The following is a 17,937-nucleotide window of genomic DNA, read 5'->3' as shown; positions in this document are numbered from 1 at the left end:
GGTTCATTAACTCGTGACACCAGCCCATAATGCTCTCATGGTTTCTTTTAACATAGGCGCTCTTTCAAGCTCGTAGTATACTGCCGGTGTTGAAGACAGAAAACTCGGCGGGTAGACGCCACAGAAAGCGGGTACGTGCCAAGTATAGTCATGGCGTAATCATGCAAGTACACTATAGCAAGAGGGTGGGAAGGGGGAGTGAGGGTGAGGGTGAGGCGGAAGGAAAGGAGGGAGGAGAGAGGGTAAAGCATTGCGTAGTCTTGTATAGTGTCGTTTAGCAAGGGGATGGGAAAAGGAAGTGAGGGTGAGGAGGAGAGAAGCGAGGAGGTAAAAGAGGCGAGATGGCAAACCATAGTACAATCTTGTACGGTGTGCATATCAAGCGCTAAGAAAGAGAAGTTAAGGTGAAGAAGACGGAATGGAGGAGGGCAATATAGAAGTAAATAACGAGCGAAAGAAACCTGATAGAAAAAAGAGAGCCGAAGAGGATTGAGAAAGAACTAAAGAAAGAAAGAAAAAATGAAAAAAATGATGAAGAAAGATCAACGAACTCGGGCTGCGTTCACCAGGTAGTAATGCTTGGTTGCCATTTCCGCTGTTTACTCAGATTTCGCAGGCATGGAAGAGACTTCATTTTTAATGAAAAAATCTCGCAACGTGTCTCCAAAATTTCATATCAAAATCGACAAAGTTGCATAACACAAACAAAAAATAATCTATGGTTTTGTTTCATTATCCCCGCAATCATACTTATCTTACATTGTATAATACGGCCGTTCAGTTAAGTGGACCTACCTTCAGCAACTCGCCGATAGACGGATGCGGCGGCGCAGTCGATGATCTGGCCGAAGGCGCTTTATTGCACACAGAAGAACCACCGCTAGGAATTTTCTTATCGCTTTTGTCGTCTCGTTTGCCAGAGTCACTAACGGCTTGAGCGCCAGCGGCCTTGGGTGACGGCGAGTCAAACACACGCGCAGCTCCGGCCAGACCAGTGCTCGGTTGTTGCTCCTGCGAAGAGCTTTGCGTTTGCACCTGGTCTTTTGCCTTGGCTGTGGGGCTCGCCTTTGTCGCACTCTGTAAGGGTGAAACCCACAAATTGTGATGCGAGACACGGCACTCATTTCACGTGCAAGTTTGGCTTATGCCTTTTCATCAGATTTGCACAGAACCTGTGGACTTGGTGAAAACCAAAACACTGCCTTATAAAGCTATGAACCTGTAACTCATACAACATCTTTCCGAAATCGCATTTGGATCTATGATGCGTGAGCGGACCTTCTATCCCTATTGCAAAAGCCGGCGCCGTTCCAGTACCCCCCGCGTGATACCAGTGTGTTTTCTTTTTTTTTTTTTGGCATTGGATCCCACTGGTAACACTGGTACACGCTCGGATCCAATGGGACTTCGGTGAACGCACTGGGAAAGAGCTGGGTCGCACTGGTGGTTCTAGCCGCTGTGACGCTGGCGCTCGCTGGGAAGCGCCGAAGGCGTCAAATTTTCACAGAAGTGCGCTGGCGCCAACTGGAGCCTGTACTGTTTCTGCCAGTGCCGCGCGCTGCTTTCAGTATTGTGCGAGGCGGAATGTTTCGGTATCCTTGAATATCGAATGTTTGATTCCATGGTACCGATAGATGCCATACTAACAGGTCCCTAGCATGTGTCACAAATTCTAGCTTGGCAGAGAAAGCTAGACGATAAGATGCGCACTATTTTCATGATGAACGTGCGATGCGAAATCTTTTTAACCTTTCCCTATCGAATGTGGAGAAACATATGTTAATAACCCAAAGCAACCAACGCTGATCATCTTGCTTTCTAGAACGCCTTTTCATTTGTTTATTTAGTACCAATGACGTCGTTAATTCTTGCGAAGCACGTGACAGCAATGAATAGACATTTTGTGCATGCCCCGCACATATATCGCTTTTGCACCCATGATGTTGTGCTCTAATGATTCCATATTGCAGTGTTTGTAAGTCGGAGGCGTTGGTCTGAACATACACAGCAAATCATCGCGTCGCCTCGCTGTTAGCGAGAAGTAAATCAGCTCTTGCTCCGCGACCTCTCCCAACGGAGGCCAGAAAAACAGCCACCGTTGGATATCGTCAAACCGGAAACACATCTCGGGCAATTCGGGTACTTCAACTTACTTCAGTCACATTAACAGATAGAATAGTTCCGAAGCTAAAATGCAGAAACTTGAACCATCGCAACTCACCGGCGCCGAGATCGGCCCTACCCAGTGCGACTGCCAGCAAGTATTAGGCCTAGCGTATAGGCCGAGTCCATCTACATGCCACCGGTACTTCTTGCTTTAAGTATACGCAATTCCGACGTGTAAGAATGACTGTAGAGCACAGTTTGGACACCAGTTAACCAAGACGAACTGTTTTTTTTTTTTCATGTTTATGGTGTCCGCACAAGGAGAGATGACCATCGATGCGACACACGTTCATGCAAGACACGCAGGCTCACCGAAAGATGCCGGCCGCACTCGCCGATGCTTCTTAAACTCGCATGTCAGAACACATACTTGTCAACTGGTACGCCTTAGTGAACCAACACATTGGCATATTTTTTCAGCGCATCGTGTTCTTTCTCTTTTTTTTTGCCGAGCAGTATTATAGTTGTAGGTATCGATAGAACTGTTAAACAGTACAGGCACGCCTGCAGTACTGGCATATCGTCGCTTGCACGAGAAAATTATTCAATAGAGGATTTTAGTCTGTCCGGCACACCGCTATACGCAAAATGCTTTGCGTGTACCGGAATACCGGGTGTGAACTGCGCATGCGCACACCCGGTAAACATGGCCGCACCTCTGAAAGCGATTGCCGTCCACCTCCAATCTATCAAGTGGCCGTCGCGCGTTCTGTCGCTCGTTATCTCCGAACTGATGCTTTTATTTGCTTTAGATGCACGGTCCTTAAGCTTCCACAATAAAGTATTCGTGTCGATTTGGCACCGTTTTCGAGAGCCATACTCAAATAATCAATGATTTAGGCTTAGCGAGTGACAATCTCGGAATCTCGGGGGACATACATTAAGTGTTTGTTAGTTGTTTTTATCCCCCATAGCTGGCGCCACTAGACATGGCGGCTGCTACGGCACACGCCATCCGGTATTACGCTACGCCTTCGCGTTACCGGAATACCGGACAGACTAAAATCCTCTAATATGAAATCATTTACGCGCGCACCCTGTGGCAGTGGGTTTTGCAATAGGAATAGCCCAAACAAATAATGCTAATAAAAATAACTACCCTGGTTTTTCATGAGTAGTTTCATTAAGCTTGTTCGTCACTCAACATTTCGCGCCTAGCTTGTGAGCAGGGCTGGGCAAAGATACTTTGAATTTGTATCGCGATACAAGATACTCAGGCAAGAAGTATTTGAGATACAGATACAAGATACTGCAACACTGATTCCAATTGTATGTTAAGATACATCGATACGTTCTCAAATTTGTTAATATATATCGATATATTGCAGCATTAAACGCCTTAGCACATAAATTTTCACTTGAAAATTTATTAACTGCGACCAATTGTGTTTCATTTGAATGAAAGCTCTGTTAGTATATCAAAAGTTTCTTACTTCTTGTTCGAGGTATATCTGTTTCATTCCGAAATAACTTATTGACGTTGTTTTAGCTACCTAACATGACAGCTCTTTATACATTTCGCTGATAGCAGTTCTTGCTTGTAGCTTTTGTGATTGATGGGAGCTAGTCGCTGCTCTGCTTGCTGACCAATAAGCGGGTTGTCAACTAACCATATGAACTTCAATAAGAAGCCTCCGCACAATGGTGCAAATACCGCTGTCGAGTTCTACCTTGCCGGTAAACATATGGTTTTCGCAATAACGGATCACCGGACAGGTGTACGTCACCAAGAACATGTGCAGCCCAGAAAAGTTTCAGACCCCTTATAGATCAATTACTTGGTGAGTAGCAACAGTAAAAGAATTCAGGGAAGCCTAAACAACGAAAGCGAATATATGCAAGTAAAATAGGAAAGCGTTTCCGTATCAAACATAGCGAATAAATATAGAAACACAATACAGGAGGCACCCCCAAGAGGTAATAATTGTTGCGTTTTGCGTCGAAAACCACGATATGGTTATGAAAGACGCTGTATGGAGGACTCCGGAAATTTTGAGCACCTGGCGTTCTAAAACCTACATATAAGCACATGGGCCTCTACCATATTGCCTCCATCGAAATCCGGCTGCCGCGACCTTCGTGCCAGCAGTCAAGCGCCATAAACACAGGACTACCGCGGCGGGTAACCCCTAATAGCTACGACAATCAAATTCAGTGCCTATGGAAAATGACGTAAAACGACTGTTTGGGACGCTCATGACAAAAACGGAGCATTTGGTATAACAGTCTTTCACGAATATATTTGCGAACATATTTAAGATGGCGCCTAATAATTTACGTTATTATAATGCAAATTCAATTTTGCTATTTCACTGAGCAGTAATCAAAATTATCGTTACTGTATACTCCAGGCGCACCAGGAATATTATATATTTGTTCTCAACATCACCTTTAGATAACAGTAAATTCAAGTGGAATATAAGTATGTAAACTTACATTCCTCTTGAAAAAGAACAGAAGCAGAAATGATGCAGACAGTTAAAAGTAAGAATAAAGCAGAGAGCTTACCTTGGCGGCACGACAAAATAAGCAGACAAATAGAATGTAGAGGCGTAGGCAATGTATGGGATGGAAACGAAGGACAGCAAATAAAGAACTGCTGACAATCAAATTATGATTTTAAGAACTCTTTGAATAAAAGAAAAACAGATGTACGTCAAGATATCCTCTGTTAGGTGAATGCTTGTTCTGTTAAATCATTCCATAAAATGCAAACTTACATCCACGAGATCCTTCAAATCGCTGATGTGTGAAAGCCACGACAGGCAAAACAACCCGCCATTCTTGCATTCTTCAGACTTCGCAACGAATCACCATACAAGAGGAACTTCGATAATGACTTTACAGCGGCATCAGCATGTGTGCGAAAGACACCGCACGCATTGTAGTACGCGGCACAGGGGAGTGGCTAAGTGCCAAGTGTCATCGCTGACAAAATTTAAAAAAAAGGATTAAACTAAAATTCGGCTGGGCGCAGACGTTCGCGCGCTTGTCTGCCGAAACGACGCGAGCGCCACCTCGTAACTCTGCTCGACCAGTATACAGAGACGCTCAGAGCTTATCGCCTACCTCGCTTGAAAACTTTGCGGAAATATAAAATAATGTCACTGCCTTTAGTTTTATTCTGGTGACTTAGTGGCAGCAGTATCAGCTTGAGAAGCGGAGCTCGGCCAACGTTCATAGCGTCTCATGGGGGTGGTGTGATCGCAGTATCTTGTATCTTAAGATACACGATACATTCTTCAATGTATCGGAAATACAGATACAAATGCTTGTTTTGCGAGACGTATCGCGATACCGATACAAGATACCGAAAGAGTATCTAAGATAGTATCGAAGATACATGTATCTTGGATACTGCCCAGCACTGCTTGTGAGTTACGTCAGACAATTCAATAATAAAATGCGTTCTTATTTAGACCTGTTGTAGGCGGTTGGCAGGGTTTTTAAGCGCGAATTGGAGCGTGGCAAGGCCACATGTGTGGCTAGATACCTCAGCGATGCTGTAGAATTCAAAATTCGGTAACTTAAGGAATATTCATGCTGCAATCGCACCGCATCTTAAATACAGACACTGTGAAGTTGAAGAACAGGGACTTAGCTATAAACTTATATTCTTGAAAGGTTAGAACACAGAGGCTCTACCCATTGTTACGTTTGGCCTGAAAATTCATCGAGGCAGACGCCATTGAGCGTACAGCTGTCTGCCAGAATGCTGCCTCCCCCCCCCCCCCGTATCGGCGCTTAGACGGAGGCAGGAATGCCAATTCTTCCTGGAGGAGCCTATGCCGAGCGAGCGAGCAGGTCGCCGTGGACGGATTTCCCAGAAAAAGGACGTCGGAATTCGGAGACCCCTTTTTGGCTTCTTGTTCTCTGCGTGAGATAGCACCGCGGGAGAGTTTCTCACCCAGCCACATCTGCCTTCTACCCTACCGCAGCAGGGAAAATTAACCTGCGCCAGAGGGAGCGGTCTGCGTGTTTTCCGGAATTCGACACACCCGCTTTGTCGTGCGTTTTGGTCAGCGTGGGACTGCGCCGTTGAAGACGCTCCCATCAACCCAGGTGGGGCCTTCACCCGAGGCAGCCATCATTCAACACTTCTTCCAAGTATTACTGGCAGTGGAAACGGAGGTCATCGGCCCTTTCCCCTTTGGACTGAAACTCCTCGCCGACCTTCTCACCTACGAGTCTTCGGGGCGTGGCGAGTGTATTGTGTGACTCTTTGCCTCCTTTCGGGAGGCCGGACGCCAGGACGACATGTCACCGGATTGGCGGGAGACGTTGACACCGGTTTGCCAGTGCTTATGCAGTGACAGTCTCGGGGCTATAAAAGCCGAAGACTTTTGCTGTTATTTCTCTTCTTTTCACCTCCTGACTTCATCATGTAAATAAACACGTTCCTTCTTGAAAGAACGCGTCTCTTCCCTGAGAGCCAGCTACCGTAACGAGACCCGCCGAACCCCACTCCTTACAACTGGTGGCAGCGGTGGGATGACCTTGTGACATGGTGCTGCGTTTGTGGTGAGTGCTTGGTCTTTGCTATGACTTTCCAGGCTTCATTTTGCGTTTACACTTGAGTAGTGTAGAAGCTGGATTGTATTTTTGTGCGTTAGGTAGATCACCTAGTTATGCGTAACGAGTGAGTTTGAGGGATCACCTAATTATGTGTGAGCAGGACCAAAGCAAAGCGGCAGTCATGGATTTGAGGACGATGCTGAAAGATGAGCTTTTGCTTGTGTGCGAGCATCTCGGCATCAAGGTAGATAATAAAATGGCAAGGACAAATATGTGGAAGCTGATTATTAGGGAATCCAGTGAGGAGGACATTAACTGCGCGTTAATAGCTTTCAAAAGGTTTGAAGAGCGAGAAAAGAGAAGAGAGGAGAATGAAACAATGGAACGTGAGAAAGAAAGAGAAAAACGCGAGAAAGAAAGAGAAGAACGCGAGCGAGCCTTAGACGAAGAGATTGAAAGGTTGGAGCGTAAGGTTGAGGCAATGCGGCGGAGAAGTCAGACGTCCGCAGAGGTTGCGCACGAAAGGTGCGAAGAAGTGGCGAGTGCGGTGCACTTCAAAGCCACTGAGAAAGCCGCTTTTTGTGAGGTACCACAAATGAAAGGTACGCGTCTCTACGAGTGCGACATGCGCACGGAGCCTTCTGCGGAGAAAACCGAGAGACAGGTCGCGGATAGTGAAACCGCGCCTGATAAATGTGTGCGTTTCTCTGATTATGCGAAGGCCGAGCAAATGGAAGACGAGACCGCGGCTGGTATCGAGACTGAAAGGATTCCGAAAGGCATTCCGTGTGGGACCGAGGCTGGTTCCAGCCGCCCTAATAGGGTCATTGAGGAGTTGGAGACTTCCCTCGCACCCCAACACGTGTATGGCCTTCCGGAAGTGGAGGGAGAAGAGGACAACGCTAGTCCTAAACGTAGCGGTGACGCGACGCTCCAGAAAGACAGTGCTATCGGAATGGGCCTCTCTAAAAAAGTTCCTTTTGATAGCGGAGGAAATATCCCAGAGTGTGAGAGGGTAGAGAGCCATACTGTCGAGAAGGGCCCAGCTGTAGTTTTTGCAAATGAGAGCAAAGATCAATTGGCCCGACAGTGCAACGGAGCGGAGAAGTCGAATGACTTAAGCAAGAGAGAAAGTGGCGCACAAGCACCCATGAGCTGTGAAAATGCCGATGTCGCAACCCAGAGTGAAGTCCACCGTAATAGGGGAAATGTTCGCAAACGTCGCCGCAAAAGAAAAAAGCGGACTCGTGCGGCGCCGCGAAGTGTTGAGACAGGTGGCACAGGGCAGAGCGAAACACAGGACAGGCGAGCGGGCAGTTCAGGGAAACGTCCTTTGAGGCGTACAGTCGGGTGCAAGCGACCGCCGCAGCGCAGAGAGAAAAAGGACAGGTCATCGGGCAGTTCAGGGAAACGTCCTTCGGGGCGCGCAGCAAGGTGCAAGCGGCGAAAGAGGGGAAGCGGGGGAGAACAATGCGCATCCCCACGACGGAGGGTGCCTTCGACAGGTACAAGTTTGCGGGGACAACTATGTCAAGGTGTTCCTAGATACAAGGCAGGAGGAGTAGAGCGCCGAGCGAGAGCAAACAAAAGGAGAGGATTGCCACTCTTTCCCCCGCGTCTCTGGCATCCCCTTCGCCTTTGTGAAGGAAACCGTCGGAATTCCCGAATGAGGCGTGACGGAGAAGTACCGCTAATGGCGCGCGCTCATTGTAGTCTCTGGCGAAATGAAATGCCGCCAACACCGCGACCGCCACGAGTACGACTAAAAAGAGGAAGAAAGCTGTAAGCTTGTCGGAGAATGTGAGTTTGTCGAAAAAAATTTTTTTGTAAGGTTATTCTAGTTAGATGTAGTGTTATTTTGTTATCTCCGACTAATTTGTTTAGCTAAGCAGTTTCTTACTTTTGGGTATTTTTAAGCGATGTATGTGTTTCTTTTATTAAGCCTATAAGCATTGTGCGAAATAGTTGTGGGCGCAATATTATGAGTAACTTGTGCGGAAGCAGTGACCCGCACGGAAGTGAGCTGACTGCGTAAGATGAGTCACGGCAGTCATGAGTGAATATTGGTACGACCGCTAATTGTGAAGCAGTGGTATAGCGTTTGTCGATCGGAAGCGCATTTCACTTGTTTGTGTTTATATGTATAGCGCGAAGTAGTATACTGTCACCCATTTAAGGGAGCCAGTGAGCAATTTTGAGGAAGGTTTTAGAGTAAAACCAAAGCGGTTTTTGAAATGCTCAGGTTTGGCGCTGAATGTGGCTATTTTCGTGGACCACTGTCAGGGTTGACAAGCATGTGGGGCCTGATATTCAGCACGAATCTAACGCAGATTACGTCAGGTGCTCCCGAGGTGTACGGCGTCAAGAGTTATTTTCTTTGCGTGTTGTTTTTCGTTAACATTTAGTTTCAGTCGCGTGTTTAGAGAAGTGAGTTTCTAGGGATGTGGCGTACGGTTAATGATGCGTGTTAATTTTTCAGTGCTCTATGAATGCGAGCAGTGTAGAGCTAAAGAGCACAGCAGAGCGCAGTGCGTTCTTTATCAGAGCGGCTCTCAGGGACGGGTAGCATTGACCACACGAGCCTGTTAGTACGCGATGTTTATTCCCTCTATTTTGTTTAGATTCATTGATGGCTTGCAGGTCGTGTGATCACGTAAGCTGAGCGTTACGCTTTACCGAACATTAAGGATAGGGACACGTTTCAGACAGTTGTATGACGCAGCTGAATCTGCTGTGAAAAAGTTTGCGAGTACGTCAGGTTGTGTTTCAAGTAGGTAATAGCGGCTACGTTTTGAGTTTGTTTTGAGTGAGCGTAGAGAATACGCACAGATATCTTCTGTAGATTTTAGGCAGCCTTCGTGTGAAAGCTGTGTTGTTGGTTGTTTTTCGTGTAGAAGGTAACGCTACATAGCAGTGCGGATGGTAGGAGCAGACTTGTTTTAAAATTGGTTGTTTCAGGGATCTAGAGCCAGATTATATCTGCTTTTGGTGTTGTTTTGCTTGGACGGCCAAATGATTCCTCTTGTAGGCATCTCCTCATCCATGAGTGTTGTAGCTTTGGCGGCATGAAATTCTGCCAAAATTTTAAAGTAGCGGGTTTTTCATTTGTTTGTGTGCCTGGAGAAGCCTGGATGGTTTTAGCGAGTCCAAGCCGCTTGATCGCGGCATGGCATTGTGTTGTGTGGTTCACTTTGCTGCTGTCGATCATTGTGAGGTGGTTTGGGAGTTTGTTGCGAGTTCGCAGTTGCGGTTCCAAGACAGGACGTCGTCCTCGTCACCAGCCTTTCTCTTCGTGCCCAGCGGTTGTGAGCGCTGGCCAGTCGAGATTTTCCGGGCGGCGGAAGAGCTGTTACGTTTGGCCTGAAAATTCATCGAGGCAGACGCCATTGAGCGTACAGCTGTCTGCCAGAATGCTGCCCCCCCCCCCCCCCCCGTATCGGCGCTTAGACGGAGGCAGGAATGCCAATTCTTCCTGGAGGAGCCTATGCCGAGCGAGCGAGCAGGTCGCCGTGGACGGATTTCCCAGAAAAAGGACGTCGGAATTCGGAGACCCCCTTTTGGCTTCTTGTTCTCTGCGTGAGATAGCACCGCGGGAGAGTTTCTCACCCAGCCACATCTGCCTTCTACCCTACCGCAGCAGGGAAAATTAACCTGCGCCAGAGGGAGCGGTCTGCGTGTTTTCCGGAATTCGACACACCCGCTTTGTCGTGCGTTTTGGTCAGCGTGGGACTGCGCCGTTGAAGACGCTCCCATCAACCCAGGTGGGGCCTTCACCCGAGGCAGCCATCATTCAACACTTCTTCCAAGTATTACTGGCAGTGGAAACGGAGGTCATCGGCCCTTTCCCCTTTGACTGAAACTCCTCGCCGACCTTCTCACCTACGAGTCTTCGGGGCGTGGCGAGTGTATTGTGTGACTCTTTGCCTCCTTTCGGGAGGCCGGACGCCAGGACGACAGGTCACCGGATTGGCGGGAGACGTTGACACCGGTTTGCCAGTGCTTATGCAGTGACAGTCTCGGGGCTATAAAAGCCGAAGACTTTTGCTGTTATTTCTCTTCTTTTCACCTCCTGACTTCATCATGTAAATAAACACGTTCCTTCTTGAAAGAACGCGTCTCTTCCCTGAGAGCCAGCTACCGTAACGAGACCCGCCGAACCCCACTCCTTACACCATTTACGCTGGACAAAAAAAAAATAATAGATGTGAATGCTGCAAGAAGGTGCGACAGCTCTTCTACGCTTCAGCCGAAACGATTGGGGGGAAAATTCATTTGTGCTTTTAAAAACAATCTGAAGTAATAAAGTGCTGTGCTTGTGCACTGTTTATGCTCCGTTTACCTTTTGAGATTGTATACATAGCACACACTGATTGCTGGTTTAACACACGCCTTGAAGAATAGTTGCATTCGCTCGATAAAAAAAAATCAATCTTACCTAACCATTGAAGCAGTGTCCTTCTGATACATTTATACTGCGACACCTCTGCTCTATTTTTCCGATCAGAACAAAATGGCGCCTGATACAACTGAGTCATTCCGTATACAAAGCGTTCGTAGATGAGTCTGTCATTGAGCCATCCGTTATAGACAGCGCCAAAGAACTTGACTCCATGAATACCGCTTGAAATCTTGCTATCTGTTTCTAAATTTCTTGGTGCGTTTTGTAGATGCGGAACGTCGATGGGTGGTGTAGATATGTGTTGTATTTCAATAATAAGCAGCGTCAAGTCCTACGATTTATGTCATTGTGTACGTGTCACTGCGTCGTGCTGCGGTTTCAACATGAACCAGCAGTGCTGTATGCGGTGAAGCATGTTTATTATAAACGAGACGGCTAACTGGCAAAGCGCCTTCGTCGAAATCAGCAAGATTCTAGTCTTGTTTTTTTTTTTTTTGGCGCACAGGCGTGTATGTTCATTTGTGCAATCAGCGTCGTGAAGGGCATCCGCGCGAAGCAATGCCATAATAAAAATAAAGCCACCCCAATCTACCAAACCTCGGTATCGAACTCAGGCAGTAGGCGTGGTAATCAAGAATTACACCACGCTAAAAACTTCATGCGTTCCTTTCCGCACGGCACGGTTGAGGTGTGCACCGATTTGCAAAGCATGACAAGTGATTCAGGCTCGATAGCGCTGTCCGGTCCTACTAGAGAAGGCGATGCTCAAGCGTCCTCCAAGCTTTCATTAATGAATTACGAGTGAAATTGCTTGATTAAGCGTCCCCACGTCGTGAGACTAGAGGTCCTTAATATTGTAAAATGATGCTAACAGCCTTACTCGGCCATCACCTGCGTTATGTCTCGCAAGGAATCGTGGTGCCGAGTAGCCCTCCGTCTCTACTCAGCCTTCGACAGATATCAGTCACGTGCTCCTACTCAACACCTGCATTTTTCGTAGTTCGTAAAACAGTCTTCTGCTGCTCTATTGGTCGCCCGAGAAAGTTGCGGTGAGCACAGAATCCACGAATAGCGCAAGCTATACACCCATGCGAAGAGGGTTTCCAACTTCAACTTGGCTTCCGGGCAGACGCGAGCCGCTCTTTAAAAACAAAGTGCGAAAAGATAAACTAAAGTTGTATATTTAATTATCATGGGAAAAGTGCTGCAAGTACGCTGCTGAAGGTCAAGGATATGTTTCGACCGCATACACATGGTGTCATTGCAACAGAATTTTCTTTCTTTCTTTCTTTCTTTCTTTCTTTCTTTCTTTCTTTCTTTCTTTCTTTCTTTCTTTCTTTCTTTCTTTCTTTCTTTCTTTCTTTCTTTCTTTCTTTCTTTCTTTCTTTCTTTTTTTTTCCTTTTTTGAAAGACGGTGAGTACGTTAGCTGTTTAACAGGATTAGGATCTTAAGAAAACCCTACTTATTAACTGTTTCCTGAAAAATAATTAATCTTCCACGCATTTTCTCTAAGGCTACATATGATAAAGATCATTTGCGCTCGGTGAAATATTCCTCAAATCTGAACAGCACTGCCTAAGGAACTTCGTGGGCAGTTCCGCACAAGCGACATATGTTCCGAAATTCGCGCGGCCATTATTGAACTAATACGCTTAGAGTTACTGTATATGCTACCTTTAGGTAGCAGAGTTGCGCATCTGTTTTCCAACGCCGCTAGCAACCATGCGTTGCGGAGAAGCTGACGCTCGGGCCAATTTTTGTATTTCTCGACGCCGCCGCTCCAGCTCACTCAATTAACACTAGTCATCGACAGCCAATGTTTATCGCCGGCCTTCGACACGCCAGACATGTTTATCGGCGACGCGGTAGGCATGTCGCCTGCAAAAATGGAGTGCGACTTCACCGCACAGCTGTGGTTGCTAGCCGGACCTATGCGCAACTCTGCTACCTAAAGGTAGCATATACAGTGACTCTAAATACGCTGAGCTTACGGTGTCCTCTATGGACGGTGCTTAGAATAGCGATGCGTGTTTTCTCGCACTGTTAAGAGATGGCGCCCGGGTCTCTGAGACACGTTAGAGCTACCGTATAGTCGCCGCTTATGGAGTATAGGATTCTGAAGATACCTATACAATAAATTTACGGGGTGTTCGCACAACAAAAAAGATTTTTGCCTCCTCAAGGGTGCAGATGTGTCCCATGGCAACCCACTTGGGAGGAAGATTGAGCTGGGAAAAAATTCCATTTCTGCAAACAAATTTATGTAAAACGCGGAAACGCCTTTATTAAGCAACCGCCGGACCTAATTTAATAAAGGTTTGTTTCAGAAAAATGTTTTAGAAAAAACATTCAGCCGATACTATTTTTCTCAGGAGTGGCACTATTTTGAAAACCACTGAAAAGCTCAAAGTATAAGAAAATTGAATGCTTTTTGTTGTGCCATTAGCTAGTTTCTTATTTAGGACGTTGACGTAGGCTAGTGGTGATTAACTTTTAAGGAACTCGTTGGTTCACATACGACGTGAACAGGAAAATAGTTCATCAACAATAGTTCATCTTTCTCAAACTAGCTATTTAATCCTAAGCGATGCCGCAATCGAGTCTCGTCTCTTGTCGCTTTCAAAGTTCAAGCTTCTGACACACGAAATCGCTGTGCTTACCGTGTCCTTTCTCTCTCTCTCTCTTTATATATATATATATATATATATATATATATATATATATATATATATATATATATATATATATATATATATATTATATATATATATATATATATATATGGAGAGAGAGAATTGCCGTGAATGGCTCCCATATAGAGGCATTTGCTCTATATGTCATCTTAAGTGGAGCATAGGCGTACGCAGGGTTTCCCATTAAGAGGGGCGAAGTGGCACCGCAGCGTCCTCCCCCCCCTCGCTGCTCCAGTTGGTCGCGTTCGAAAGGTAGCAACGTTCTAAGCTTCGCAATGGAAGCAAAAATGAAAATAAAGTGATGACGTGCTTCCCACAGTGTCCTGCCTTTGGTCGCCTCCTTTCCGGGGGTGAAAATGGGAGCCAAGCAGCTCTTGGAATGCAGTGCCAGTGGTCCTCGCCTGCCATTATCGTCAAAAACCCCCATGGCCATAACCTAGGACATTTAACAATGACGGGACAGCTCCGACTGAGTACAGACATGCGGCAGACTTGCCGCAAGTCTCAGAAGAAAATAGGGGGCGGCCGCTCACGCTGAGGGTCCGTGAGAGTCCGAACGCCGCTCACGCTGAGAGTCCGTGAGAGTCCGAACTCCGCTCACGCTGAGAGTCCGTGCTTTGCCTTGGCTGTCGCCATTGCGTATTGCTGCTGAGCACCGTCAAATAAACGCCTTAACAGCAGGAATTTTCGATGCTCATCATGCAAGATCGCTCTGATCGTCTCAGGCACGCCGGCAGAACAGAGCCCTTGGAGCAGAGCCTTTGGAACGACGATTGTATTGCCAGTTGCGCATGTGTGGCGTCTTCTCAGTAGTCGTCACTTCCGAGAGAAATTCTCGGACACTGTTCGGTGGGTCCCGCATCAGTTCCACGGAAGGCTCCTGCTTAACTTTTTACATGAGGAGGCAAGTATTCTTCTCTTCGGGCATGGCAGGGTCTGCGTGGCGGTACGGTATGGTGATCTCTTCCGTGGAGAGCGCCGCGTGTGTATTTGGCAGCTGCGCACAGGTTACGAGCAGAGCCTCTCGGCCCTCTCTTTTGCAGACGATGCTTGTGAATGTGGCGAGGAACATGGTGCGAAACCTCTCCCACGTTCTCAGGCTTCGCTCTTGGTTCGCAAACCAGGTTCGAGTGGCGTCCTCCAAGGCGAAATAGACACGCCGTAGCCTGTCCTTACTGCTCCAGGTATTGAAAACGGCGACCCAGTCGTACGCTTCGAATCAGATTTCCGGGTATTCATATGATGATCCGCGAAAGGCTAGCGGCTACTGCGTTGTTGCAGCACGGCTGTCACGGGTGGTGACACAGTGGCTGTCATCGCTGCCACAGCGTGGTCACGGCCTTTGTCTTCCGGTCTTATCGAGAACAAGCCCGTACTCTGGTGGTAAGCCTTCTTGCATGTCGAGGTTGGCGTCGATGTGTTCTTCGTGACTTGGGCTGTGTTCACGGCTTGACGGGGGCGTGCGGAACATGAACGAACAGCACCTCCACCAGATGTCACGTGGTCGTGACGTTGAAGAAAGCAGCAGTCGGCGTGTTCAAGGCGAAGCTCTTTATATGAGCGAACTTGTGCCGAAAGTCTCAAAGTTGAAAGTACAAGCAACACAACGCCGTACCTGATAGCGCGAACAGAGCGTCGACCGTCGAGTCAAGCAATCTCAAACAATCGCGAAGCTTCTCAAACATAGTAGCGCGGTCTATGCCGAGCATTGCTAACAGTCTTTGCGGGTGATATCAAAATAAAACACTCGTGCCAATATCCTTCCATGTGCGTGCGAACTTGTAAATCGAGAACACTTGGGAAAGTCATCTACGCCATTTGATTGTAGTAGCCTGAAACAGTTGATCCTGTCGTGATGGATGCGTTAGTGTCAAGCTGGGCAACGTAGCAAAGCAGCCTACAAAGCGAAACGCATGCCTTGGCGCCGAACACCGTCATTGGGTTCGATTAATAGCGAACGAAAAAACGCCAGGCCTGCGCTGAAACCGCAGCACAGTCACAGCGAAAGCAGAAAGAGCGGCGTACAAGTACACTAGAAAGGTACCCACTACGCCATAAATCACAATTTTTGTGAAGTTGGGAAGCACCTATACTAAGCCATTATTCGTCATTCTGCGGAGAAGCGAGGCACCAGCTACACGTCTGTAAGGCAATATGTGCACTTTGTTGAAGCGACGACTGATGACGATGAAGAATTATGGCTCAGCCCTTTGTAATGGGTTGGAAGCTTTAAACGGCCCACCAGTTATGTCATTTGCATTGGGTGACGCCGGGTCACTATTTCCCTCTGCCGTCATGCTGTATAAGATACGTTGACATGGGAGAGAGACGGGGGTGGGGGGCGAAGAACTTTACTGAGACCCCGAGGAAATGGATCATGGGCTTATGGGCTTCCTTGGCAACCAATACAAGTGCACTTGCGAGGAACCCACTACGCTATAAATGATTGTAATTTTTGAGAAGTAGTGCAGCAGGCACTGTGCCATTTTTCGTCATTCTACGGAGAGCCGTGGTACCTGCTAAACGCATGTAGGGCATTATGCGCACTTTGTTGATGCTGTGCCTGATGACGATGAAGAATTATGACAGAGCCCTTTGTAATGGGTTGGACGCAATGAACAACCTACTCGTTGCGCAATTCGCATTGTGTGACGCCTGGTTACAGAATTCGCGTTGTGCGACGCTTGGTGCTTATTTTACTCTTCTACCACGCTATATTGCATAAGCTAATGTGGCTCCTTCCCGACATGAAGCCTGTATAGGACCTTTTTGCAAAGCAGCTTCAAGCACCGGCATGGCTCAGAGGTTGAATACTGGGCTCCCACGCAGAGGGCCCAGGTTCGAACCTCGTTCCATCCTGGAATTTTTTTCTTATTTCGTTTTTTTTCTTATTTCGAGCGATACTGGTTACGGACACCGGCGGCGGCGGACAACTACGGCGCCAAAAACGGCCGGTGAAATAATTTCTTAACAGCTTTCGCTGTAAAAATGGTCTAGTGGAAAGAGAAAACCCGACAATGGGAAACCGCCTGAATGTAGGGTACCAATGGGCGTTCGCATTTCTTCGTATCGCTCCTGTCTATAATGCTTTCGGATGATTTGATGGACAATATGAGTGTGTTGTTACACAGCCCACAGCCTGAGCTGACAAAACAAGCAGCGGTAGAAAAAAACGAACGGAACGCAGTGTCGTCCCTGTTTGGCAAAACTAAACCTCACCTCTTCGAAGGCGTAAGTCTACTGTGATCTCTGGTGATGATGTCGCCTAGAATAACTACTTTTGCGTAGGTTTAAGAGATGTGGCGAGTAACATGTGACATATGCAGCAAGCAGGAAGCCACTTTTGCATCTAAATGACCTCATATGGCATCGCATAGCCACGTACTTGAACTTGAATAATTTTGAAGAAACGTGTGGCTCTTACGAAACAAACACTCCACAAAAGCCGCAGACGTGACAACTTTTTGAGGGCGATTCAAGAATGGTTTATTTCATGTGCCCTAGCCTCCGTGTTTACGTTTATCCACGAGACCAGCCGCCAGTCCAGTTTAAGTGCTATTTGATGATAGCTCCACTGAGCTCTCGTGTTTTAAAGCAAGCATTTTGGACTAAAGCAACATCAAGAAATTCGGTTCCTACCGGCGGCAATCTTTTCGTTCTCTATACTTTCTTCACAATGACATCAGAATTACTCCTAAAACATCCCCTACACTTTCTATGGCATTCTTGTCTGTTCTAATTAATGTTGTGTCTAACAAAGAAAAAAACGAGCCCTTAAAAGTCGTCTTCTTTCCTTGATTTATAGCGAGGGTCTCGTTCTGGCAAACTTGATGCCTTCAGGTAGTATGCGAGGAATTATTGGTTAGCTGCCAGCTCGTAAAAAGACCACGTGCTTCGTGACACCAGCAGGCAGAAAAAGTGTGTTCCACATTCGCCGTCATGGCTGCTAGTAGCTCTGACTAACACTCCTAGGTTTCAATGCACATATACACCCAATAGATTGGACGGGAAGATGACCGCCGCCGTAGCTCAGTGGTAGAGCATCGGATGCGTTATTCGAAGATCGAGGGTTCGGTCTCTGCCGGCGGCAAGTTATATTTTCGTCCACTTTACTTTCTTCATATTTTCATCACAATTACTACTAAAACATACCCTATACGTTC

The 17,937-nt window shown here is 47.0% G+C and overlaps 1 protein-coding gene across 1 annotated transcript in view; it reads right to left on the bottom strand.

Moving 5' to 3' along the window:
- Positions 1-17,937, bottom strand: part of LOC119385540 (uncharacterized) — an 88,510-nt gene that overhangs the window by 33,432 nt on the left and 37,141 nt on the right. The window contains exon 7 of the mRNA XM_037652960.2: positions 796-1,077. Within this exon, the coding sequence (XP_037508888.1) occupies positions 796-1,077 (282 nt within the window). The remainder of the gene's footprint in view (positions 1-795; positions 1,078-17,937) is intronic.

Source organism: Rhipicephalus sanguineus, chromosome 3, assembly GCF_013339695.2.
Source record: "Rhipicephalus sanguineus isolate Rsan-2018 chromosome 3, BIME_Rsan_1.4, whole genome shotgun sequence".
In the NCBI taxonomy this organism is placed as follows: Eukaryota; Metazoa; Arthropoda; class Arachnida; order Ixodida; family Ixodidae; genus Rhipicephalus; species Rhipicephalus sanguineus.
This window is presented reverse-complemented; position numbering and strand designations above follow the sequence as displayed.